The sequence below is a fragment of the Protopterus annectens genome, chromosome 2.part1 (assembly GCF_019279795.1).
Source record: "Protopterus annectens isolate FY-2018-M chromosome 2.part1, PAN1.0, whole genome shotgun sequence".
Taxonomy (NCBI): Eukaryota; Metazoa; Chordata; order Ceratodontiformes; family Protopteridae; genus Protopterus; species Protopterus annectens.
Window position 1 is genome coordinate 498,959,976 of NC_056729.1, and position 25,412 is coordinate 498,985,387.

General features: G+C 43.5%; 1 protein-coding gene across 1 annotated transcript in view; it reads right to left on the reverse strand.

The window, feature by feature from the left end:
- The window catches only part of NSD2 (nuclear receptor binding SET domain protein 2), a 2,565,963-nt gene that overhangs the window by 252,633 nt on the left and 2,287,918 nt on the right, over positions 1–25,412 (reverse strand). Inside the window, exon 19 of the mRNA XM_044062294.1 lies at positions 934–1,203. Coding sequence (XP_043918229.1) covers positions 934–1,203 — 270 coding nt within the window. The remainder of the gene's footprint in view (positions 1–933; positions 1,204–25,412) is intronic.

The window sequence follows — 25,412 nt, forward strand, 5'->3', positions numbered from 1 at the left end:
AGGTCTGTGAGAAGAGATTATCAGAAAAGCCCTTTCTAAGATATGAACTTCAATGACCATATACTATCACATTCAAGCTGGGAATGGACAAGTCAGTAAAGCACACAGTTCTCTCATATAGCAGATTAAGGTATGTGCAGCATTACACAAGTGTCCCCTGGCTCACCAACTAACAGCAATTCACCATGTTTTAAAAAGGTCAGCAGATTAATGATGGGGATGTGCTGCATTATGTCTCCCACCTATCAGGAATTGTTGAGGGAAAAAAAGTTGTAAGGCAGGAAGTTGCTTACTTCAAACAAGAGATCAAATGTTTGCGTTCTTCTCCAGGCACTTTATTCTCTGCTGCTCAACTCGAATAGAAATTTAAAAATTCCACTTGGTAAAGTGCTGAACAAAGTCAGTCTCGCTAGATCTGGCATGACTGTTTAGCGTGACAACAAATGGTATAAATAAAATAGCAGAGAGACAGGAAGGATCATGCAGAGCAAAGGCATACACATGGTGGCAGCATTATACACAAGGGGATTGACAGATAAAAAAAAAATGAATATCATACAGCTGTTAACCAATCAAGTTTGCACTCCGGTCTAGGCTCAAATGTTAGAAGCATTCTGAGTTGTGCTGAAAATAATCATGTACTCTAAATGTGCATCTGCTGGGAAGTGGAGAGTAATCTTTAAAGAATGCTGCAATTGTTGGTATCATCATGCAGCTGGAACATTATGAACTAGGTCTTATGGTTGCAAGTTTCAGTATCATTTCATCAAGAACATGATCATGTCACAGAATGGATCGATTCCACACTAAGTCCATAAAAAAAAATAGTAAGAATACCTCATTAACCATGAAAAACTGGGAGAGAAACCACATGAATGCTTCTGTGTAGGAGCTCATTAAAAGTAAAAAAAAAAAAAAAGTAATTTTTCTTACCTTTTTAATATCTCTCTTTGCTACCAATCCCCAGCCTTTTCCGATTGTCTTGATAATTTTTGTTTCAGGATACTGTCGCTTGGTGAAACACTGGTTTTGGCACTTTTCCTTGGCTGGACAAACTGCTGGATGGCACTCGTACATTAACATACGATTCAAACACTCTGAATCCAGACCACAAGGGTTGTCATCAGAAGGTTTACAATTGCACTTTGGGATCTCTGAAATATCTGCAGTGTAAACTTGAACCTTTCCACAAGGTTTGTTCACCTATATTGGAATTAAAATGGCTCAGATTACTTGCATAATAAAGCTAGTCTATTACAAAACACATCATTAACTATTCTGGTAAATAGAAAACAAGGCAATGAATACAGCAGACAGAAATCTGCACAGCCACATAGCCTCCCAATTTGCACTTTAGTAAAAGACGAGACCTTGTTAAACATGTAAATAATCTAATCTCAAAGCTATGGAAAAAGAAAATGACAGTCTCTGAAATGTCTATACACATGTTGGTAATTTTACCCATATAAATACTTCTATTTAAGACTACATTCTGCTGTTTATGACAATTTTTGTAAAATACTAAGGATTTTAAAAATGCATTAAATAAAGAAAATCCTGGTACACAAATGCATCTCTATACGGAAATAACGAAAACAGTACGACAAGTCTACAAAGACAGAAAAGGGATATCTCATATTTAGGTGGTGGCCAAAGCAATTTCCTCTTCTCGAGATCTTTGGTAAGGTCTTGGAAAGCTTGTCCAGAGATGACCTCACCACTAAAGGATACAATGAATGGCTTGCCTAAACTTGTTGTTCAAGGAAGGTAGCTTGAGTCAAGCCACCAGGCACAAATATCCTGCTACCCTAGACAGAAATTAGCACAGTCAAAATAGCAACAGACTGTATGGAAGGCCACTGTCTGTTTGCATTTTAAAAAGGCCCTGTTAGTGTAATTTGTCAACCTTTCCAAAGCAAGTTCCACAAGAAATTACCAAAGTAGGGCGTGAAAGGCCCACAATGCAGAAGAAATGCACACCCCTTCAAAGACTGGTACTAGGAGGCAGGAAAAGCTGACTAGATACTTGCAGGCGGCAAAAATGACTTTCTTAACAAGTTCCCCGATGGAATTAACAAGGTTCCAAACTCTTCTTCTCCATACACTGGGTCTATCACTTCTTGAGAGGCGGCAGATTAGCAACTGATCCACACAGAAGTGTTTATGCAAGGGAGAAGGGCAATAAACAGACTCCAAGAGACCCTCAAGAATGGTTCTAACAAAGCGTGTTTTGGACCTGGAAAAGCAAGTTTGTAATGCAATATCCCCTTTCAAAAAAACTTCTCATCTAAGCATGGTTGGGGGGGGGGGGGCAGGTTACACAAGAAAAAAGACAGACAAATGCACACTTATATGGGAAGAAAGGCTAGAGGACAGTAACTTATGCAAATAATCAAGAACCCCATGCAGCAGGTCCTGAAGAAGGCCCTGGTTCTTGGACTGGCACGAACTAGAAAATCTTTTACACCTGCAAATACATAACCTTCTAGTAGCATATTTTGCCTCTTTTAGAACCAGCTGCGCATCGAAGAAAACAGGTGCCTAAAAAGTATAAAAATTCTATCAAGGTGGTTAGTTGAAGATTTTTCAGATCGGGGAGTATCAAACTATTCTCTGAGAAAATGCAGTCCATGGAGAAATTTGTGATATGGTCATAGTGAAAAAGGAGAACCACTACTGCCTGAGCCAAAAGGGTATTCACCACCACCATTTCTGGAGTGTCTTTCTGGATCTTCTTTCCATTGTAACCAGCAGGAGGCAATGGAAAGGGTGGAAAGTCAAAGAACATTTTTGTCTATGGGAATGAGATTTATTTTCCAAGTCTGTTTGCAAGACGTCTTGGAGCAGAATTTTTCAAGCTGTATGTTCTGAAAGGAAGCAAGCAGATCTAGACGTGTTCCCCACATATAGATCCATTATTTGAAGACCCCAACCGGGGTCTGTCCTGGCTTGTCTGCAATTAGGTTTTGCTTTCAAGGAATGTATGCAAGTCAAACTAAGCTGAGCTGCTATCCACAGGGTGTCACAGCCAGTCTAGAGAGAGTAGGATCTGGTATTCACTTGGCTATATACCACCTTACTGTAATGCTGTCAGTGTACACTTGCAGAGGTCCAGAGATGATTTGAAGCTTTCAAAACATTGGTCAGTGCCAATGACACTGTCATTTTCATGCATCTGTCTAAAGGGTTCCACAGGGCTTGCACTTATACACCTTTGGAAACTACAACCCATGCCAAGTCTGAGGCATCTGTAGTTACGGACAACACAGTGGTCGGAAGGGAGAGAGGGATGCCTGGACTACAAAAGATCTGGTCTACTGGTAAAAAAAATCTTCCTTTCTACAAATCCCAGAACAGGGATCAGAAAGGACAGAGGGCATAGATACTGAATCCATAATGATCTAAGGTACCACTGCATTTTACTCATATGGAGTCCCCCCCACCCATGTAGCAGAAGGAAATAGTCCACAAAAAATACAAAAGGGTGGTACCCCTATAGTAGAAATAAGACGTATTCCGCAAAAAAGTGACATTCCAAAAAAGAAGCATACTGTTGAGGATAAAGAAATGTACAGTTACTATTATGGAACAAGCCCATAACTTCCAGACAAAGGATATTTATAAAGATTAAGACAAATAAGAAAAATACTTGCAGAAGAAAAACTGTCAAAAGCAATAAATAGTTTATGTTCCTTAATACAACAGATCAATGAAAATGATCTAGCTGAAGAAACATTGAACCACTTGGAAAAAGAAGCAACATAAAATAAAATAAAAAGAATAAAAGAGGTTTTTGAAAGAGATAAGAAATATGGACATGGGAAAGAAGAGAAAGACCTGATATGGTGCAATACTTATACAAAGGAGAAAGCCAAACTAATCAACACAAAAACAGCTTCAAAAATATTTGTAAAGAAATGCAGGGAAAGGCACCCATATAAAGAAAATTTTCACAACCCAAAAAATAAGATCGCAAAGGGGGAAACATAATAAAATGATTAGTGAGGTAGAAATAAAACAAGTAGAAAATTAAGTGATGGACATCTGTGAAATGAATGTTTTAATGTGGAAACTCCAACAGAGTCAGTGTTGCAACTGGATGGATCAGCGAGTTCCCAGACAGAGAAGCAGCAGATGGAGCGGGATGCATATGAAATGAATCTACCAAAGGGAGAGGTTTTGGAGCCTCCTGCAGGAAACTTGTATGAAAGCCAAGTTGAAGATGCAAGGCAAGGGAAGGAGCGGTAAACTCTGATGCAGTTAATGTTGCGGAGTGATGAGCTATTGGATCCCCAATATGGAGGAGAAGTAGATAAAGCAGGATACATCTGAAGAGGACATGTCATAACATGATGTTCTGGAACTTTCTCAAGATTGAGAGAAACCAAAAGCAAAGATGCTCTTAGTTCAGAAAAAATTATCTATGGGAAGACTTGCAGGAATTAACAGATAATAAATAAGGTACAAAAAGATAGGTAAAACAGATGAAACAGTAATCAGGGCTATTAACAGAAATTCATATGATAAAGAAACAGGACATATTACTGTGTAGCTAAACTAATATGGATAAAGTGCTACCATAAATATGTACAGTAAAAAAGAAAAGGAAGAGAAGTAAATGCAACCACAGAAACATCAAGTAGAGAAAAACTGATGTATTTCGGCTTTTCCTGGTTGGGGGTCACCACAGTGCAACTCCGGTCCGCTAATGACTGGCAGTTGATTTTTACAGTGCCGAGGTGCCAGCCCGACGACCAACCTTCAAAGAAGGCACAGAAGCATCAAGTACAGAAAACTAGAAAGTAATTAGGTCAAGAAGGATCACTCTTAGAAGAATACAGAAAAGGGAACAGATAATCAAAATATGTAGAAAGATGTGGTAAAAGCAATGCACAGTATCAAAACAGATCAGAATTTACACTATTTCCAGCAACAAACTAAAAACATCAGCACAAGCATAAAAACATATAAAGCATTCAGGCAAATATCAAGTCAATGCACAAAATAAGCAATGCAATGATGAGCCAAAAAAGTGAGAGAATTGAGAAAAAAAGCAAATGGGAATAGAAACCACCATAAAAGAAGAAATTGGCGCATTTTAGTGAACTATGTACGTAGATCCAATTGATCACCATAAAGATGCTGTAAAAGTGTGTGTGTTGTACCTTTAATAAACATTTCCAAGGACAGCACGTGCAGATAAATAGCAAGCACGCACTACCTACAGTGCCATTTTGAGAGTGCAGACAGAATGTGAAAATGTAGGTGTGTGACCAACTAGTTTATAAGTTTATCCAAATTAAAGTTAGTCTCAATCCTGATGTGTTTGTATACAATAAAGCTGCTTGAACAGAACCCACAAATGTTTGTCTACTTTATCCTGACCAGACGTGCGACATGGTATCAGAATCGGGATTCTGAGACTGCTTTTCAGAGCTACGAGGTTCAAAGTTAACAGTGAAAGTACACTAAGTGAACAGAGTGTGAAAAAAGGGCCAGAAACTAAGTAAAGGTAATAAAAGCTTACATGAACGATTTATCTTATCAAAAAGATAAAACAGAGCATTACAAGGGCACAGAATGGATTATTAAGCAAATGAATAGCACGGAAACATTAAGCAAACAAGAATCATAAAAAGTTTATTAATTTGAAATTAAGATATTTGATAACACGATCAGAAAAGCACATAAGGTGTTCAGAATTACCTCAGAATTGCAAAACAAGCATGTTTAAAGTAAAATGAGCACATTTAGAGTAAAACGAGCACAAGAAAAGTATAATGGCCATGAAAAGAGATTAAATGAACAAAACAAATATAATAAAGAGCAAAAAAGACATAAGCATAAATAAAGCAAAGCAACTGCATGTTTTTGGCAAATTACTGAGTTTTGGCATAAACTACTATTTCACATTGTTTGAAGCTATTCAGGGCGTAACTAGAGTTATTCAAAGAATCTCAAAGTGTGTAAAAGTTTTGCTTACAGTGTTATGTTTATTACTGTGCATTTATTTCAAAGTGTTTGTGTGCAAAAGTGTAACTACTTTGTCAAGTGCAGTCAAATTACAGTCAAATTACAGTCATTTCAAAAAGTTTCATGTGTTGGGTGTACCTAATTATTCACAGAGTGCCACCATTAGAGTGTTTATTTCACTGCACAGAGTTATTTAGCAAAGTTCAGCCATTTTTCATAGGTTCATAGGTTCGTACTAGGCTATCTGCCCTAGGGAATTTATAAGCCTAGCCAAAGTGTGTGTGGCTTTCGCCACCCCTTGGGATGAGAATACTACGCCCATTTAGGATTTAGTTTACTGTGCCTCTGTCTAGTAGTGACACTGAGATGACCCCCGGGGTAAACCTACGATCTCCCATCCACTCGTCAAGATTTCTCTTGAAGAGAGCTAGTGAGGGGCTCTACCTAACGTGGACTGTGATTCTGTTCCAGAGTGTAGGGAGCCTCTGGGTTATGAATCTGTCCCTCCAGCACGTCCTATTTATTTCTGTGTTGATGTTCAAAACTCTTGCTATCGTGGCTCTGATGGATTTGGATTTTCTGAGGTGGAGCATGTCTATTAATTCCGGATTGGACATGACCTTGTACGTCAGGCATAGATCACCTCTGAGTAGGCGGTATGCGACTGAATAGAGCTGGAGTTTCTTCAGCCGGGCAGCATATGACATATGTTTGAGACCCTTTATCCTCTTGGTGAGGAACTTTTGGGGTCTTTCTAACTGCTGCAGGTGTCTGGGTAAGATACATCCCAAATGGGGCATTGTACTCAATCATGGGCCTGATAAGAGAAGAGTACAGGGGCACAATGACCTTTCTTGATCTGGATGTGAATCCCTTCATAAGGTGGGCAATATAGAAGGTCTTCCTAACCACCTTGGCAATGTGAGTGTCAAATGAGAGGTTACTGTCAACTTGGGTCCCTAGGTCCCTGATTACCTCTTCCGTACTTAATGGATTACCACCTATGTGGTAATTTGTGGGTACCTTGTTTTTCCCAAAGGGTATGACTATACATTTTTTGGTGTTCAGTTTAAGGCCATGGGTCTGGCACCAATTATCCGTTTCTATGAGGCCTCTCTGAAGGATGCTTGTGTCCACGGGAGTATCAACTATGGTGCCCAGTTTGCAGTCATCTGCGAACTTTGTCAGCCACAATCCACTTATGTTTGCTTGCACCTCGGAAAAATAAAAGCCGAATAAGAGGGGTCCCAGGACTGAGCCCTGTGGGACACCGCTTAGAGTCTGACATGGCTCCAGCAATTCTGACCTTGCGGGTTCTGTCCTTGAGCCACTTTGCAACCCATCTTGTGACATATGGGTTTACATTTAAGCTGGTGAGTTTGTCTATGATGCCCGAGTGGGGTATTGTGTCGATGGCTTTTGCAAGGTCAAGGTAGGCTGTGTGAACTGCCTTACCCTCAACAATGGCCTTAGTGACTGTTTCAAAAAAGTTGACCAAGTTCAAAAGGCAGGATCTGCCCTTGACAAAGCCAAATTGGGTAGGATCCAATGTCTGTAGGTCCGCAATGTCTTTGTTTGTGTGTTCCATAATGATCCTTTCCATAGCTTTGCAGACCAGGCTCGTCAAGCTTATGGGGCGGTAATTTCCAGGGTTTGTAGAAGCACCGCCTTTGTGGAGTGGGATCACTGTTGCTGTACGCCACTCTTTGGGTACGTATCCTGTAGTAAGGCTAAGATTAAACAGCAGCCTTATGTGCGGATTTAGTTCCTCTTGGAGTTCATGTAGCACGCAGCCCGGGACACCGTCCGGTCCCATTGATGCTGTGTTTTTAGCTTTGGAGTGGGCGGCTCTCACCTGGGCATCTGAGATGTTAGGGAGGCTACACTCTGCTGGAATAGATATTTCTCCTTTTGGGGGGGAGGGGGCAGAGAAATTTGCACTGAACCTGTCTGCCAGAATGTTGGCAATGTCTGTGGGTTCAGTGTATTTTGTGTCATTTTGGACTAACTCTGAGCATATCTGGGAGTTTCCACCCAGGTTTCTAACATAGCTAAAGAAGGCCTTGTGATTGTCTTTTGCGCCTTTTGCAATTTTTTTCTCAAAGTTGGCCTTGGATGATTTTATGAAAGATCATAGTTTTTTGCTAGTACTGATCAGAGATGCCTTCTCTTTTAGGGATTTTGCTCTGTCATGTAGTAGCTTCCTCCTCCTGTTGTAAAGTTTGTTAATGGCTGGGGTCCACCAGACAGGGCGCCTGCCTTTGGGGGAATATGTCTTGGTTTTATTAGGGATTGCATGACCCATGCATTCTTGAAGGTGCCCGTAGAAGGCATTTATAAAGGATTCAGCGGTGTGGGTTGTGGTTTCAGTGTGTTGTGTACTGTTTATTCACAAAGAGCAGTTACTTTGAAACGTTTCTTACTCTGAGCTTCTTCTGCCCAGTTTATTCGCACAGTGCAGTTATTTTGAAATGTTTCTTACACTGATAAGAGGTTATTTCTTACTTTACAGTGATTTCAAGAGTATTAATGTGCCCAAGAGACTTATTTTGCAACGTTTAGTTATTTTGAGACTTGTTTTGCGATTGGGTATAGTTACAAGTACTGGCAAACATTTCTGGTGTGGGTGTGTGTCTGCGCATACTTGCAAAAGCCTTCACTGGTATATGTTAAACACAGCACAGAAATTTCACAGACCAGATCCACTTGTATTTGATCAGAATACTGCAGAGAATTGGAGAATATTTGAGCAAGAGTATAACATTTTTATACAAGCAGCTTATTCTGACAAAGATGGATGCACAAGGGCATTAATTTTGCTTAACCTAGCTGTGTCAGAGGCCATTGAAAGAGTGCATTCAATTTGTGTATGCACCAGTGCTATATGAAGGAGAAAGGGAAAACTGTCATATTGTTGTACACGCTGAATCAAGGGAAGACCCTGAGTGTTTGAAACGCAAATTCAGGGAAGTGTGCAACATTCAGACAAATGTTAAATTAGAGAGGCATTGTTTTACAAAAGAGATCAAAACCCAGAAGAAACATTTTCAACTTATATTACTGACCTGAGAATCAAAGCTAAAAATGTGCAAGTCTGGTGATTTAAAAGTTGAGTTAATAAAGGACAGGCTTGCATGTGGTATTAATAGTGCTGCAGTGAGAAAGATTTTGCTTCACGACAGTGATTTAACGCTGAACAAAGCTACTAAGATTTGTCAAATCCATGAAGTTACAGAAAGGCACACAAGTATGCTTGCAAGTGATAAGCAGGCTCCAGAGCAAATGTAGACAGCATACAACACATGGCTAGCAGAAGCAGGGCTAAGCACATGGCACATACCACCCCCACAGGCTCCCCAAGTAAAACCTGTAGTCTTCCAACAAGTTTGAAGACTAGCTCAGTAAAAAGAGCATGCTCAGTGCAAGGGCGAGAGCAAAACCCACATTAAGATTTACTGTTAACTGTCGCAACTGTGGTGCCAATCATGAGTCTAAAAGGCTTAAAAAAGCAAACTGATCAAAGTAGGGTTGCAGTCTACTTTCTATGCAGATGGTGTACAGTAATTAGTGAAAAGGTTGATGCAGCAGATTTATTGGCAAAGAATGAAGTATTTTGTTTGAGGATGAATCTGCTTTCCTTTACTAAAGAAATTCATCAAATAAGCACATGTCCCAGTTCCAGCTTCACTGATACTATTTTTTCAAACGATAAGTTAGGCAAACTTCCAGCTGTGTATTCTATGAAGTCAGACCCAGAAGTCAGTCCAGTGGTCAGACCACCAGGGAAAAGTTCCGTCAGATATGCAGAATAAAATCAAAGATCAATTGGATAAAATGGTGCAGCAAGATGTAATTTGTCCAGTTACAGAACCTACTAAAAGGTGTCATCCATGGTAGCCGCTCACAAAAAAGGCTCAGATAAAATCAGAATATGAATTGACCCAAAAGATTTTAACAAAGCATTAACGAGACTGCATCCTCCTATGCATACAGTCAAGGAAGTCACAGCCCTAGTACCGAATGCCACTGTTTTTTCAGTCTTGGATGCAAAAAGTTCATTTTGGCAAGTAATGCTTGATCGTAAATCTTCACTACTGACCTACATTCAGTACCCCATTTGGAAGACACAGATTCTCCTCAGGATGCCAGTTGGAATAAATTCTGCATGTGAAGTATTTCAGCATGCAATGGAACAAATGTTTTTCAGTTTATCTATGTGCCATAACAGTAGATTATTAGAGGCAATAGTGAAGCAGACCATAACAGAAATCTTGACAGAGCATATGAAGTGCACATTCAGACTACCAGAAATAACATATGTAGGTCATTTGTTTATTAGCACTGGCTTAAGGCCAGACCAGTCCAAGCAAGCAGCCATTCTTGAGATGCCAGCACCAGATAATCTTCAAACTGTACAACGTTTTCTTGGTATGGTCAACTATCTAGGCAAGTTTATACCAGACTTCAGTGAGTTGACAGACCTCTGAGAGAGCAGAGACACAAAAATGCTGACACAAAAATGTTACATGGTCTTGTTTGGAAGAGCACCAGAGAACATTTGAAGACCTTAAGCAGAAAATTGCCACCCCACCTACATGAAGATACTATGATGTCAATAAACCAGTAACTTTCCTGTGATAATATTTGCATGTTCAAAGTTTTCCGATTATATTTACGGTTGAGATATTCAGATTGAAACTGATCAAAATCTAGTCACTATTTTAAAGAAGCCCATGCATTCAGCTCCAGCAAGATTACAAAGAATGATGCTCAAATTGCAAATGTACAACTTCAAAATGGTCTACACAAAAGGCAAACTTCTTTATCTGGCTGACACCTTATCCAGATCATCCAGAAATACTACGAACAACTTGACGCAGAGAATTTTCAACTTGGCATAATGGAAGTGCATAATTTTTCTACCACAAGACTAGATGAGCTATGAGAATACAAAGACCACTCCAGTTTTGCAAAAGCTCAACCACTTCATTACTGTTGGATGGCCGTCAAAGCAATCCAGTGTACTGCCTTAAGTGCAAACTTGTTTTCCTTACAGAGATGAGACGTTGATGGAAGATGGCATTATTTTCAAAGGTCCTAAAATTGTTGTTCCTGCTTCCTTACAATGCGAATATATTCAGAGTTTGCATCGTGGTCGCCCAAGTTCTGAATCTACCAAAAGAAGGGCTAGTACTTTGGCCTTTTCTAGCAAAAGCCATTGATAAGTACTTTCTTCTTGTTCAGTATGCAATAACACTAAACCGCATTTGTGAGAAAGTACAGTTGCATACACTTACCATAAAAGTAGATGTTAGAGTGTATTCACTGTTGTAGTCATCACACTTGGGTTTATCTGCCTGCAGGTAGCCCTCAGTCGTCCCAAATACCAAAGACTTAGTATTTCTGCATCGGATGCTGTCGCTCCAGGATTGACATCAGGTCGCCAGGGGGTATAAAAACAGGCAGCAGACACCATTACATCAGTTTTTCTTGCCCAAAATGTCAGGAGCCCCCCAAATAGGGAGCTAAGCTATGATGGGAAAAACACCTCCAGTAAAAAGTAAATACCAATACCCCCGAAAAGGTGAGTAATAGCCATATCGAGGAGAGAGAGAGAGAGAGAGAGAGAAAAACAGGGGGTTGGAGGGAAGGAAACCAGGACTGCAAAAGTGAATACACTCTAACATCTATATTTACTGTAAGTGTACACAACTGTACTATGTTCTTCATGTTTCACTGTTGCAGTTATCACACTTTGTGGATTCCCAAAGCTGAAGGGTGGAGGCAGGCAAGAAGAGTTACAGCTGGGCTAGTATGCCTTGCAGGACTGCTGTAGCAAAACCTGCCCTGGATTTTGAAAAGATAGGCAGGTGGTAATGCTTGGTGAAGTTGTGTTCAGAACTCCAGGGAGCAGCTTCTAGGATGTCCCTGGTAGGGAATCCCCTGATTAATGATGTAGAGATAGACGTTGCCCTAGTGGAATGTGTTCGGACCCCCTGAGGGGTTGGTTTTCCATTCTTGTAGCAGAAATGGATGCAGTGTGCTATCCATTTGGAAACAGTTTGTTTTGAAATGGCCTTGTCCTCTACCCCTGTTGCAAAGCGAACTACTAAATGGTCAGATTTTCTGAAGGGCTTAGTCATATCAAGGTAGAATCTGAGCTGTCTGTGCACATCCAAGGAGTGCAGGATCTTTTCCCCTTTATTCTGAGGATTAGGGAAGAAGGTTGGCAAATGGATGGATTGGTTGCGAGCCACACTGGACACACTTTAGGCATAAAGGAAGGGTTAGTCCTGAGGGAAACCCTGTCACAGTGGAAAATAATGAAGGGTTCCACAGCCATCAGTGCTTGTAACTCAGACACTCTCCTAGCTGAAGTGATGGCTAGAAGAAAGGTCGTTTTCCAAGAGAGGAATTTTAACTCTGCTGATGCAGCAGGTTCAAAGGGGGAAAGAGTGATCTTTTCCAGTACAAAGTTACTGGCCTTATGTTGTTTGCCCCTCTCAGGAACTGTTTGATAAGAGGGTGCGAGAAGAGAGGTGGCTCAGTGTTGTAATGAGCAGAAATGGCTGAGGAATGTATCTTAATGGAGGAGGACAGGCCTTTGTGGAGTAGATCTGCTAAGTAAATCCAGGATTAGAGGCAGGGAGGGCAGTGTTGTGTCCTCTCCTTTAGATTGAATCCATGAGCAGAACCTTTTCCATTTATCAGCACAGGACTTTCTTGTACTGGGTCTTCTGGCTTAAAGAATGATGTCCAGCACCTGCTTGCGGTTTCTGGGGGAGAATTCAAGGAATACGTCAGGGTGCAAGATTTAGGGTTTGCAGTTGTGGATAGAAATTCTGACCCTCCTGCTGAGAGAGCAGGGTTGGGTTTTGGTGTAGGTGTCAGGGTGGCACAAGTGTCGGGTTGCGCAGGACTGCATACCAGTGCTGGCGTGGCCAGTCCGGGGCAATCAGAATTGTCCTTAGTCTGTCCCGTTTTATCTTGAGTAATACTCTTGAGAGAACGGGCAGAGGGGGAAGGCATAGATTGAGAGATTTCCCCACAGAAAAGATAGGGCATCCACTTTCCAGGCCCTGCTGTGAGGATTCCTGGTGCAGAATTTGCTGAGCTGGTGGTTGTAGGGGGAGGCAAAAAGATCCACCTCTGGGGGCTCCCATTTCTGAATCAGAAGGTTGAAGGTGCTGGGCTCCAATTGCCACTAATGTGGGTCTAGGAAATTTCTGCTCAAGTCTGCCAGTGAGTTTTGTTTGCCTGGCAGGAACTGAGCTTGCAGATGGACTTGAATGTCCAAGGCCATGTTTCACAAGGCCATGGCTAACCTGCAGAGTGGGTAGGAGTGGGTTCCCCCTGCTTGTTGATGTACCACATAACTGTGGTGTTGTCGGTTTTTATTAGCAATTGTCCTGGAAACAGTAGGGATCTGAAAGCTGTCAGGGCATTCTGTACAGCTAGCATCTCTTTTTGGTTGATGTGCAGATGAATTTGACTTTGGCTCCAGTGGCCCTGAATACATTTGCCGTCCATGTGTGCCCCCCAGACATAGTCTGACGCGTCTGTGGTTAGGGTCTGGGTGGCATTGGGTTGAGTAAATGGCAGTCCCCTGTTGCGGTTGCATACTTCTGCCCATCAAAGGAACTCTGTCCTTAGACTGTAGGAATTACTGTTTCCAGGTCCTGAGAATGTTGGAACCAAAGGCTTTTTAAATACCATTGAAGTTTCCTCATATGTAGTCTTGCATATGGAATTAGCAGTATACATGAGACCATGAACCCTAGGGCTTGCAGTATTTTTGTTTTGCGGATAGCTGGGTTCTGGTGGCCATTTGTTTGAAGTAGTCTGTCAGACAGACTCGTTTTTCTGAAGTGAGGAATGCCACCTGGGAAGTTGTGTCCAAGCTTCCTCCCAGGAATACAATCTATTGACTGGGTACCAGTTTTGACTTCTTTTCGTTGATGGTGCACCCAAAGGAAGTGAGAATTTTTTTCACAAATGTCAAGTGCTGCAGCAGCAATTCCTGACTGTCTGCCTGAATCAGGCAGTCCTAGTACGGGTAAATTGGGATATTTCTCTGCCTGTAGCATGTAATGGCTAGAGCCAGGCATTTTGTGAATACTCTGGGCTCAGTAGATAAGGCAAAGGGAAGTGCAGAGAACTGATGATGCATAGCTCTTGCCCTGAAACGTAGATACTTCCTGCATGACTCCCTCATGGGGATGTGCAGATATGATTCTTTTAAGTCTAGGGTGACTAACCAGACATCCTTGGCTAGCATAGGAAGAAGCTGTTGCAAGGTAAGCATTTTGAATTTTGGCACCACCAGGAAGGTGTTGAGAATTGAAAGATTCAGGATCGGGTGCCAAGAGCCCTCTTTCCTTGGTACCAGGAACAGTCTGGTGTAGAATCCTTGACCCCTTTGTTCTACTGGAACCAGCTGAACAGCTCTGATATTCAGCAGGGAAAGTACTTTGTTTTGAGCCTCTGCACACTGGTTTGGAGGAAGGTCTGTAAACCCGCTTGGGGTTGGCAGTGAACAGAAATAAAATTTGTACCCCTGGGATACAATGTTGAGGACCCACCGGTCCTGAGTGATGGACATCCAGTTTTTTTGCATGAAGGGCAAGTTTTCCTCCTTGGGGCACAAGCAATTGGGAAGGGCTGGGGAGTGGAGTAAAGAAGTAATTGTGAGCTTTTTCCGTAAGGAGGTGGCTTAAAACTCCCTGTTTTAGGGGTGGGGGCACTCCATTGCTTAGATCTCTGCATACCCTGAGACTGTAATCTGGGTGGTCTGTTTCCCCTAGGTCTGGTTTGAGAACGGCTGGAAAGGACCAGTGCTTGGAAGGCCAATGCCTACTGAATCTAGGGGGTTGCACTTGTAAGAATTCTTTAACAGTCTGCATAGACTTAGCTTTTTTTTCCACCTTTTTAATAGCCTCGTCTGCTTTGGTGCCAAACAGTCCATATTCAAAGGAGCGTCCAGTAACTTTGATTTGACATGGTCTGGCAAGGTCTGCTCCTTCAGCCAAGCATGTCTTCTCAGTACAGAGCCAGTGACTGCTGCCCGGCAAGATGCTTCTAGGGTGTCAAAGCCACACTGCAAAGTATGCTTGCTGACTTTGCTTGCTGAGTGCACAAGCTCCTGCAATTCTTTACTTTCTGCACAGTCTAAAAAGGTTGCCACTTTTTGTTTAATATGTTCCACAATATGTTGCTGGTACTTCAGCATGTGATACTGACAATTCAATGCCCTAATAGCAAGAGTTGCAGAGGTATATACCTTCTTACCCCATCTGTCTAAGGCTCTGGAATCCCTGTCCAAAGGGGTGGGACTCTTGGCTGTAGTAGCCTTGATACCTTTAGGCCCCTGGGAAATGATCTCTGAGTCAGCAGTAGGATTCTTGAAAATAAATTTGTGAGTGTCAGGTACTCTGTAGTACCTGTCAGGTTTCTTAGGGGCAGGAGGTAGTGTGTCAGGAGTAAAACTGGATTCCATAAAAACATCATCCACAACATCCAGGACAGGTTAAAGGCCTGTGCTGAGGCAACTCTAGAAATTCTGAGTCTCTTTTTGGACTGAGGATAGTATTGGCATTTCCAGTAGAAATGGTCTCTTAAGGTATGCAAGGTTTCACCAAAAGAAAAATCCTCTGGAGGGGAGGCAGTGGGAATGGATTCCTCTGCATCTGAATCCTCATAAGCAGATAAGGGCATGTCTTCATAATCAGAAATCTCAGAGTCATCGGACTCCTGGTCTGTAGAAGTTGAAGGGAAATGGACTCTGTCTCTTAGCGGGGGAAGGCTGACTTTCCCTAATCAGCGTAATAAGGTCTTCAGCCATTCTAAGCATTTGTTTTTGTAGCATGGGAGCAGGTGCATGCATTTTGGTCGCTGGTTTTCTAGGCGTAGTGCGTACTCTGGGCCTAAGAACCTCAGTAGTTTTGGTTAAAAAGGAAGTCGTCAGTTTGAGTCGAACATTGGTTAAGGGAAGAACTACCTCAGAAACCAGTGCCTGCACAGCAGCTCCGGACCCATCCAAGGTAGAGACATCTGCAGGTTCTATAGTCGAAGAATAGTCTCGCAGAATACTGGACTCCAAATGGGTCTTGGTAGAGGCCTGCGAATCCACTGAAGCGGGCATCAGGGGCTGCGAAAGCGCCTCACTGGAGTACAGGCAGACTGGCGACTAGCTTAACGGAAGAGTTGTTAACAGATTTGGACCTATGCAGTCTCGTTATCCTTACTTTTTTGGAATATCGGTAGTCGGATGGCTTACCAAAGCCATTTTAGAATACGGAGATCGACAGCGAAAAAATTTAGTGTCAAAGAGCCCGACGAATGGTTCTGGCATTAAACAAGGCACAAAACTGACAGTGAGGGACGTCATGGTCTGGCCCTAAACAGGTGACACAGTAAGAATGAAAACCTCTGTGAGGTACTTGCTTTCCACAGGCAAGACAATTAACTTTTTCTGACATTGGTTAGAGCAAGAAAAAAGGATCTCCAACGGGGTACTTAGCTTTAGAAGACTTCAGGATTATTCAATTCGTATATGAAAAATTCGGGTAGCGGCCGACCGACACTTGCGAACTGCTTCTGCTACGGGCTCCTCAGCCAGAAAGACTGGTGTAATTGCGTCGGCTGCCTGTTTTTATACCCCTGACAACCTGATGTCAATCCTGGAGTGACAGCACCCGACGCAGAAATACTAAGTCTCTGGTATTCGGGCCGACTGAGGGCTACCTGCAGGCAGATAACCCAAGTGTGAAGACTGCAACAGTGAAACATGAAGAACATCCACCACTTCAACTAAGTCAAGTTCCTGAACTACCTTGGTCAACAGCAGGCACTGATATACGAGTGGAACAATCAGCATTACTTAGTGTTGGTAGACTCTTATTCAAATTGGTTCGAGATCGATTTGCTACCTAACCTAACATCCACTGCTATTATCACCAAGTTGAAACATCATCTCTCAGTCCAAAGAAGTCCATAGAAGCTTTTCTCTGACAATGGTACCCAATTTACCAGTCAGTTAAAGCAATTTGCAAAAGAATGGAACTTTTTACATGTTACTAGTAGTCTGGAATACCCACAGTCAAATGGGCTAGCTGAACGTACAGTACAGAGTGGAAAGCAATTACTAGAAAAGTCAAAGTATGATAATACTGATGTCTTTTTGAATTTACTCAATATCATAAACATATCCTGTGACAATATACTTGGCTCACCGGCTCAGGTTTCTATCCAGGCAAACCAGAACAACATTGCCCATCAGTTCCAGTTTGTTGAGGCCTAAAGCTAAAAACAGAGCCATAAAAGCCCAACTATTTAGAAAGCTTTCTTTCCAAAAGTCAAGCTATGACAAATAAAGCAGATTTCTGCGTCCATTGAAAGGAGAGACAACGAGGATACAAATGGCAAAAGGTTTCAACTGGATTGGTCAAGTAACAAGTTGTTGTTTCTTTCGGCTTTTCCCGGTTAGGGGTCGCCACAGCGGAACTCCGGTCCGCTAATGATTGGTATTTGATTTTTACGTGCCGAGTTACCAGCCCTGATGCACAACCTTCAACGAAGGTACGCCCCATTCACATACGTCTCCACGCAGAAGACGCTCTAGCTGAGAATCGAACCGGACAGCGTCTTACTGTGAGGCGACAATGCTACCGCAGCAAGTACAGTGGATATAAAAAGTGTACACACCTATGTTAAAATGCCAGGTCTTTGTGATATAAAAAAACGAGACCACAATAAATCATTTCAAAACCTTTCCCACCTTTAATGTGAACTATAACATGCACAATTCAATTGAAAAACAAACAAATCTGTTAGGAGAAAAAATATAAAAAGTAAAAAACGTACAATAACCTAGTTGCATAAGTGTGCACACCCTTAAATACTTTGTTGAAGTACCTTTTGAGCTAATTACAACATTCAGTCTTCTTGGGTACACACCTGCCATCAACTAAAGAGACTCTGATTAATCCCAAATAAAGTTCAGATGTCCTAATAGGATTTTCCTGACATTTACTCAGTTGCCTGCTACAGCAAAAGCCATGGCTCACACAGAGCCTTACAAAGCATCAAAGGGATCTCATTGTTGCAAGGTATCAGTCAGAAGGGTACAAAAAAACTTCCAAAGCATTGGATATACCATTGAACACAGTGAAGATGGTCATCATAAAGTGGAGAAAATATAGGACAACAGTGACGTTGCAAAGAACTGGACGTCCCTCCAAAACTGATGAAAAATGGTCAGGGAGGCTGCCAAGAGACCTATGGCAACACTGAAGGAGCTGCAGGAATTTCTGGCAAGTACTGGTTGTGTACTAAATGTGACAATTACCCGTATTCTCCATATGTCTGGGCTATGGGGTAGGGTTGCAAGACGGAAGCCTTTTCTTACACAGAAAAACATTCAGGCCCGGCTAAAATTTGCAAACCAATACATCAAGTCTCCCAAAAGCATGTTTGAAAATGTGTTAGGTCTAATGAGACCAAGGTTGAACTTTTTGGCCACATTTCCAAAAGGTACGTTTGGAGCAAAAAACACTTTACATCATCAAAAGAACACCATCCCCACGATGAAGCATGGTGGTGGCAGTTTCATGCTCTGGGGTTGCTTTTCATTAGCTGGAACTGGGGCTTTAGTCAAGGTAGAGGGGAATTATGATCATTTCCAAATACCAGTCACTTCTGGCCCCAAACCATCAGGAGTCTGCTAGAAAGCTGACGATAAAGAGGAATTTCACCTTTCAACATGACAATGACCCCAAGCATACATCCAAATTAAAAGAATGGCTTCACCAGAAGAAAATTAAAGTTTTAGAATGGCCCAGTCGCAGCCTAAACCTAAATCCAACAGAGGGCTGTGCACAAGAGATGCCCTCTCAATCTGACAGATCTGGAACACTTTTGCAATGTGCCATGCTGCTAAGACTCCTATCCAAGAAGACTGAATGCTGTAATTAAATCAAAAGGTGCTACAATAAAAGTATTAGTTTAAGGGTATGCACACTTATGCAACCAGCTTATTGTAGGTTTATTTTTTATATTTTTCCCCTAGCAGATTTGTTTTTCAATTGAACTGTACAGGTTATAGGTCACATTAAAGGTGGGAAAGTTTTGAAATGATTTATTGTGGTTTAATTTTTTTATATCACAAAAACCTGGCATTTTAACAGGAGTGTATACACTTTTTATATCCACTGTATATATGTGCCGAGCTGAGATACTACTTTGTGAAATCTGAGGGTGTGGCGTACAGGAGAAATTGCAGACATCTTCCTGTAATCAGAACTGATACTGCAGCACTGTTCCAGTGATACAGACTCGAACTCAGCACAATCCAGACAATGTTCCTGTTGCAGAAAAAGAAGTTATGTACCTACCATATCGTTCCATGTTAGTTGTCTTCATCTCACCTTCCTTCTTGCTGGTTGGGATTGGAGCCGATCCTCGGCTCCGACTCGGCAATCTTCAATAGCTCGAGAGCCGTTTACTGGCTCGAGGCTACCCCTTATCCCATAATACCTAGCGATAGCTACCCAGATCTCGTTTGAAATAGCTAACTCCAGACATAAAATAATAAACAAGTCAAGAAATCAGTTGACTATACCTGCCATATTCTCTAAGTCAATAGAGGAGACAAGAGAACACACAGCCAGTGAAACAGAAAAACTCCTCTCGATCCACTAAGACAGGGGGTGGAGGGTGGGATGCAAAAAGGAAGGTGAGATTGAAGACAACTAACATGGAACGTTATGGTAGGTACATAACTTCTTTATGTTAAGTTGTCTATCTCGCCTTCGTTCTTGCTGGTTGGGACAGCATCCCTAGCACCTAAAATCCTGGGTGGCTCAGTGGAACAGACTCTTCAGAACAGTGGAACCAAAGTAGCTCTGCTCCTGGAGACCATATCCAACTTGTAATGAGAAAAAAGGTACGAGGGTTTGCCCACGTGGCAGCTGCACAGATGGAATCCATGGGCAACCTAGACTGGAAGGCTACAGAGGTGGCCAAGGCCCTCGTAGAATGACCTTTCGGTTTAATAGTTAACTGTTTGTTTCTTAACTGATAAATGAAAGAAATGGTGTGAGCCAACCATTTGGACAAGGTTACCTTGGAAACTGGGAGACCTTGTTTGCCCAAGGTATAAGAGTGGAATAGTTGGTCCGACTTCCTTACTTCTTTAGTTCTGTGCAGGTAAAAAGCAATTGCCTGTGAGCGTCCAACTGGTGTAGTTTGTACTCTGCCTTGCTGGTATGATAGGGAAAAACACAGGAAGGTCTATAGATTGGTTTAAATTATTTTCTGAGCAGACTTTAGGGAGAAACGAAGGATTAGTCCTCAGAGTAACCCTGTCCTTATGAAAAACCAAGTACGGAGGACAAACACATAGCTCCTGAAGTTCAGAGACGCGTCTGGCTGAAGTAATGGCTACCAGAAAGAGTGTCTTCCACGATAGAAACTTGATAGAGCAGGAAGTTGCTGGCTCAAAAGGAGACAGAATTAGGGAGGATAGGACTAAATTAAGGTCCCAAGGGGGATCTCTCACTGGAGGCCTAAGAAGAGTTGTCCCTCTCAAAAAAGCTTTACAGAGCTTACGAGACAATGTTATAGTTCGAAAAACCAACATGAAAGTTAGAAATGGCCGCCATTTGTACCCTGATCGTATAAGAAGCGGATCCAGAGTGGAACAGTTAAGCTAGGAATTCTAGGATTTCGTGGACTGGGGCTGAGAAGGGATCCACATTCCTAGCCTTTGCCCAACAAGAAAAACGTTTCCATTTGCTAGCATAAGTTTTCCTCGTCGTAGACTTATGAGAGATGATGATAATGTCACGGACTGCTGGGGAAATGCTGGGAAGCCTGGCTAAGGTTGGAAGTGGAGCAACCAAGCTGTGAGCTGGAGAGCTTTGAGGGATTGATGCAACCTGCCTGACTGATGAACCAGGAGGTCTGGAATTGGGTCCAGAGTCCAGGGTTGATCGAGAAGGTAATGGTGCAGGAACAGGAACCATATCTGTCGAGGCCAGTAGGGAGCAATGAGGATAATTTTGCAACCCAACGATATTGCTTTCTGTATAAGTTTGGGTATCAGGGGGAAAGGAAGAAAGGCATAAAGAAGTCCCTGGGGCCAATCGTGGACTAGAGCGTCTCTGGGTATGTGACCCGGAAGCGGAAGAAGGGAGAAGTAGTTGCTGCATTTGCTGCTGAAAGGGGTGGCAAGGCTGTCCCCATTTGTGGAAAACAAGATTCGCAACTTCCTGATTCAGAGACCACTCATGAGTCAAGAGAATAGCTCTGCTGAGTCTGTCCGCTATGACACGATCTCCCAGGGATGTGCGTCGCAATCAGAAAACGTTGGGAGGAAATCGCCCACTGCCAAAGTCTGAGTGCTTCCCGACACAGGGGGTAGGGACCTGGTTCCGCCCTGCTTGTTGATGTACCATACCACTGACATGTCCATTTGAATAGCAATGGTCCCAGAAGGAAAGGGTCTTGAAGGGCTTGCAACGCCAGGAGCACTGCTCTCATTTTCAGGACGTTTATGTGCAGATGGTACTTGTGAGGTTGCCACGTGCCTTGGACTGTCCTGCCCAGATAATGCCCCCCCACCCTATCAGGGAGGCGTCTGTCATCACTGTGGCTACCGGAGGGGGTTGTATGAAAGGTCTGCCCTGAGTAAATAGTGGGGAGACCATCCACCAAGAAAGATGCCTTTTGCATGCATCCGTGATCATGATCATGTAAAGTCATGGGTAAGCTCTTGGAAAGACCACTGCGTAAACAGAAGCCACTGAAGAATTCTCGTATAAAAGCGCGCCAGTGGGATTAGGAGAATGGCTGCTGCCATGGAACCCAGAGTTTGAAGGAAGTACCTGACTTGGATCCTTTTGCTCTGCATCAGAACCTGTACCTGCTGATGGATTGCAGACACCCTTTCTAGTGGTGGCCTTGCAAACGTATCCCTTGTGTCCAAGTATGTGATAGAGTGACAAGGCAACAAGGCAGATTTTTCAAAATTTATTGTAATGCCGAGCTGGGAGCAGATTGTGATTGTGTAGTCCCTTGCTTGTATGAGTTGATGCCTGGTGGCAGCAGTAAAGAGCCAGTCGTCTAGATACGGAAACACCTGGAATCCTTGACGCCTCAGGTGAGCCGTGACCACTGCCATACATTTGGTGAACACCCTGGGGGCCATGGTGAGACCAAAGGGCAGAGCTCTGAACTGATAATGACTGGCCCCCAGCCAGAAGCGAAGATATCTTCTGGAGCGCCTGTCCATCTTTATATGGTAGTACGCGTCCTGAAGATCTATCAAGCACATCCAATTGTCCTGACCCAGAAAAGGTAGAATGGACTGTATCGTGACCATCCGAAACTTTGTTCTTCGCACAGACCTGTTTAGTCTGCTGAGATCTAGAATTGGTCTCCAGTCCCCTGTCTTTTTTGGTATTAAAATAATCATAATGAGCTGAAATTGCTGCAGCATGAATCTTAGTGTTGTTAGACTGAGGATATGGTGCCGTCATCGCGTCCTAATGCGCCCTGACCCGGCGTCAATATACTTTGGTATTGGGCCGGCTGGACGGACTTTGGTATTGATTTAGGACTGCAGCAATGTGGAATGAAGAACATCCATGAGTAAGTTCCGGATCCGTGCTGGTCTGCCGGGACTTCCTGGATGGCTCTTTTTTCTAGCAGTTTTGAAACTTCTATTACTAAAAAAAAGCAGACAATTCCTGCCAGGTAAAGCACCTTCAAGAACGAGAACAAATACAAGGGAAAAAACAAGAAGGTGCACCATGCGCTGTAAAACGTATACTGATAATGACTGGCCCCCAGCCAGAAGCGAAGATATCTCCTGGAGCGCCTGTCCATCTTTATATGGTAGTACGCGTCCTGAAGATCTATCAAGCACATCCAATTGTCCTGACCCAGAAAAGGTAGAATGGACTGTATCGTGACCATCCGAAACTTTGTTCTTCGCACAGACCTGTTTAGTCTGCTGAGATCTAGAATTGGTCTCCAGTCCCCTGTCTTTTTTTGGTATTAAAAAGAACCATGAGTAAGTTCCGGATCCGTGCTGGTCTGCCGGGACTTCCTGGATGGCTCTTTTTTCTAGCAGTTTTGAAACTTCTATCACTGTTTGCTCCTTCAGATTGGGTGGAACATCTGGAAGGGTCTTCCTCGACAATAAAGGGGGTTGATAGAAGGGAATTTTGTAAACTCCGGATATAACAGACCGTACCCATCTGTCTTGTGTTAAAGTTTGCCAGGCTTTTGGGTACAGTGAAAGTCTTTCCCCGATTGCCTCCAGAGTTGAGCAGCCAGGCAACCCTTCAGGGATGCTGGAAGGGCTTATCAGAGAAGGATTCTCTGTTGCCCTGGTTCTGCAGACCCCCTCTGCCACGAGGGCCGCGTCTATTATTGTTTCCCCCTCTGTCTCTGGAGGAAAAATCACTACGTGCGTCAGGCAAGGCTCCCTGAGATTTACGGAACCACATCTTCCCACTCTTCTGACCCTTGGGGTAGGGTCTAGAGGGAGTGGAAAAACGGACTCCCATGGCAGAGAGACGCTTGCCTTCTTTCTCAGACCTAGTGTCTTTCACCTGTGGTCCAAAAAGAAAGGAACCATCAAAGGGAGTGTTGAAGGACGCTTGAAAGGGTTCTGCAAAGTTACACAGCCGCATCCATGCATGCCTCCTAAGGGCCACCCCGGTAACAGCGGCTCTACTCGCCCCATCGGCTACATAGGAAATGAGCCTCATGGAGGAGTTAACAGAATTAAGCGTCGCTAGCTGGGAAGCTACCTTGGCTTGTGCTCCCTCAGCTGTTGGATCTTGGAGGGCATCTCCGAGCTCTTTAAGGAGATCCCTTTGAAGTCGGGTAAAATGACAGGTAGTTCAATGACCTCAGAGAGAAGGTCACTGAAGCGAACATTCGCTTCACATATCTGTCCATCGTCCTAGACTCCATGTTAGGGGGACAGACAGACGAAGAGGTCTCCGCTAACTCTTTTTTGGTGGCTGCTGCTACCACCATAGCATCAACAGGGACACCTTTCGAAAGGAACTGCTTATCCTGGGGTGCTGTAATGAATTTACTAGGTCTCCTCAGAGTTGGTTCCACTGTATCCGGAGCTGACTAAGCCCTTCTAACTACCACTGTCATAAGTGGATCGAAAGGCGGAGACACCCAGGAGGAGGAAAGTCAGGAACCAAAGGCATCCAGAAATACAGACTCATCCTCAGAAGGGGCTAGGGGATTCCAGTTCCCCCTCTGCTTAAGCATTTCTAAGATGTCCGAGAAGGAAACATCTTCAGAGGGGGATCTCGGGGACCCTTCCGAATCATCTAAGTCTGTATCAGAAGTGACAGACTCGGGGGAGTCAATGTGCTTCCTCTTACACTTTTTCTTCGGAGGGGGCTCATATAAGTGATCAGGAGAGGCCTCAGAAGAGGAGGAAACACACAATGGGGTGTCCTGGAGCATCAGTTCCCTATGCTTATGGTCTGGAGGAGGAGCAGAGGTTGGCACAGGCACTACAGGGGACGGAGCCGGTGGGGCTGATAGTGGAGCTGACTCAGGGGACAGCACACTCCGCATGACATTGAAGGCATCCCTGCCACGATGCAGAGAAAGCTCCGGTTTCGAAGAAATAGGAATCTTTCTCTGCACCGAGGGAGACTGCTCCAAGGCCGATGTTGCAGCCGAGCTCACCTGCGCCGAAGCTCCGAGAGGGAGAACGGGGCCGGACAAGGGTCCGATGCCACTCGCCCCCCTCGGAGCAGACGAGGGAGTCCCGGCACCCAAATCCCTTGATAGAAAGCACCACCGAGGGAATCGGAGCCGACGTCAGAACCGAAGGAGATAGAGTTATTGGACCCGACTGTTCCACTACTCTAACCCCAACGAACTCTGGTTCCGAACTAATTGGAGTCAGAGGAGGAAGAGAGAGAGAAGTGGACGGAGCAGATACCTGTTGAGGAGGGCTAGACAATTTGTCTAGTGCCCGCGACTTTAGCAACATACTGACCACTCTCTCCACATCATGATCAGACCTGATGAAGCGCACTTGTGTGCGTGAAAGCGCTCGTTTTTATTAATAAAACAAGATTTATACTTTATTCGTGGTGGTTCCAAGCAGTTTTTGTCTTCATCATGATCAGACAGTCGAGGATCGAGAGGAGTGAGAGGATCAGTGACTACGCTCGCTCTGAAGTAAAGGAGACAGAGGAGCCGAATGCACAGACTCTAGTGAAGGGGACCCTCAGCCTCTTGTGGCTGCTTGACGGCTCCGAAGCCTCTGATGGAGCCAATGGGGAGATTGTCTTGTCAGTGCCAGCCGGAACAGACGTAGAAGGTAAAACCTGAACCGAAGATGGCTCTGAACTTGGAGCCGACGGCTTAGTGGATTTAGGGGGTTTCAC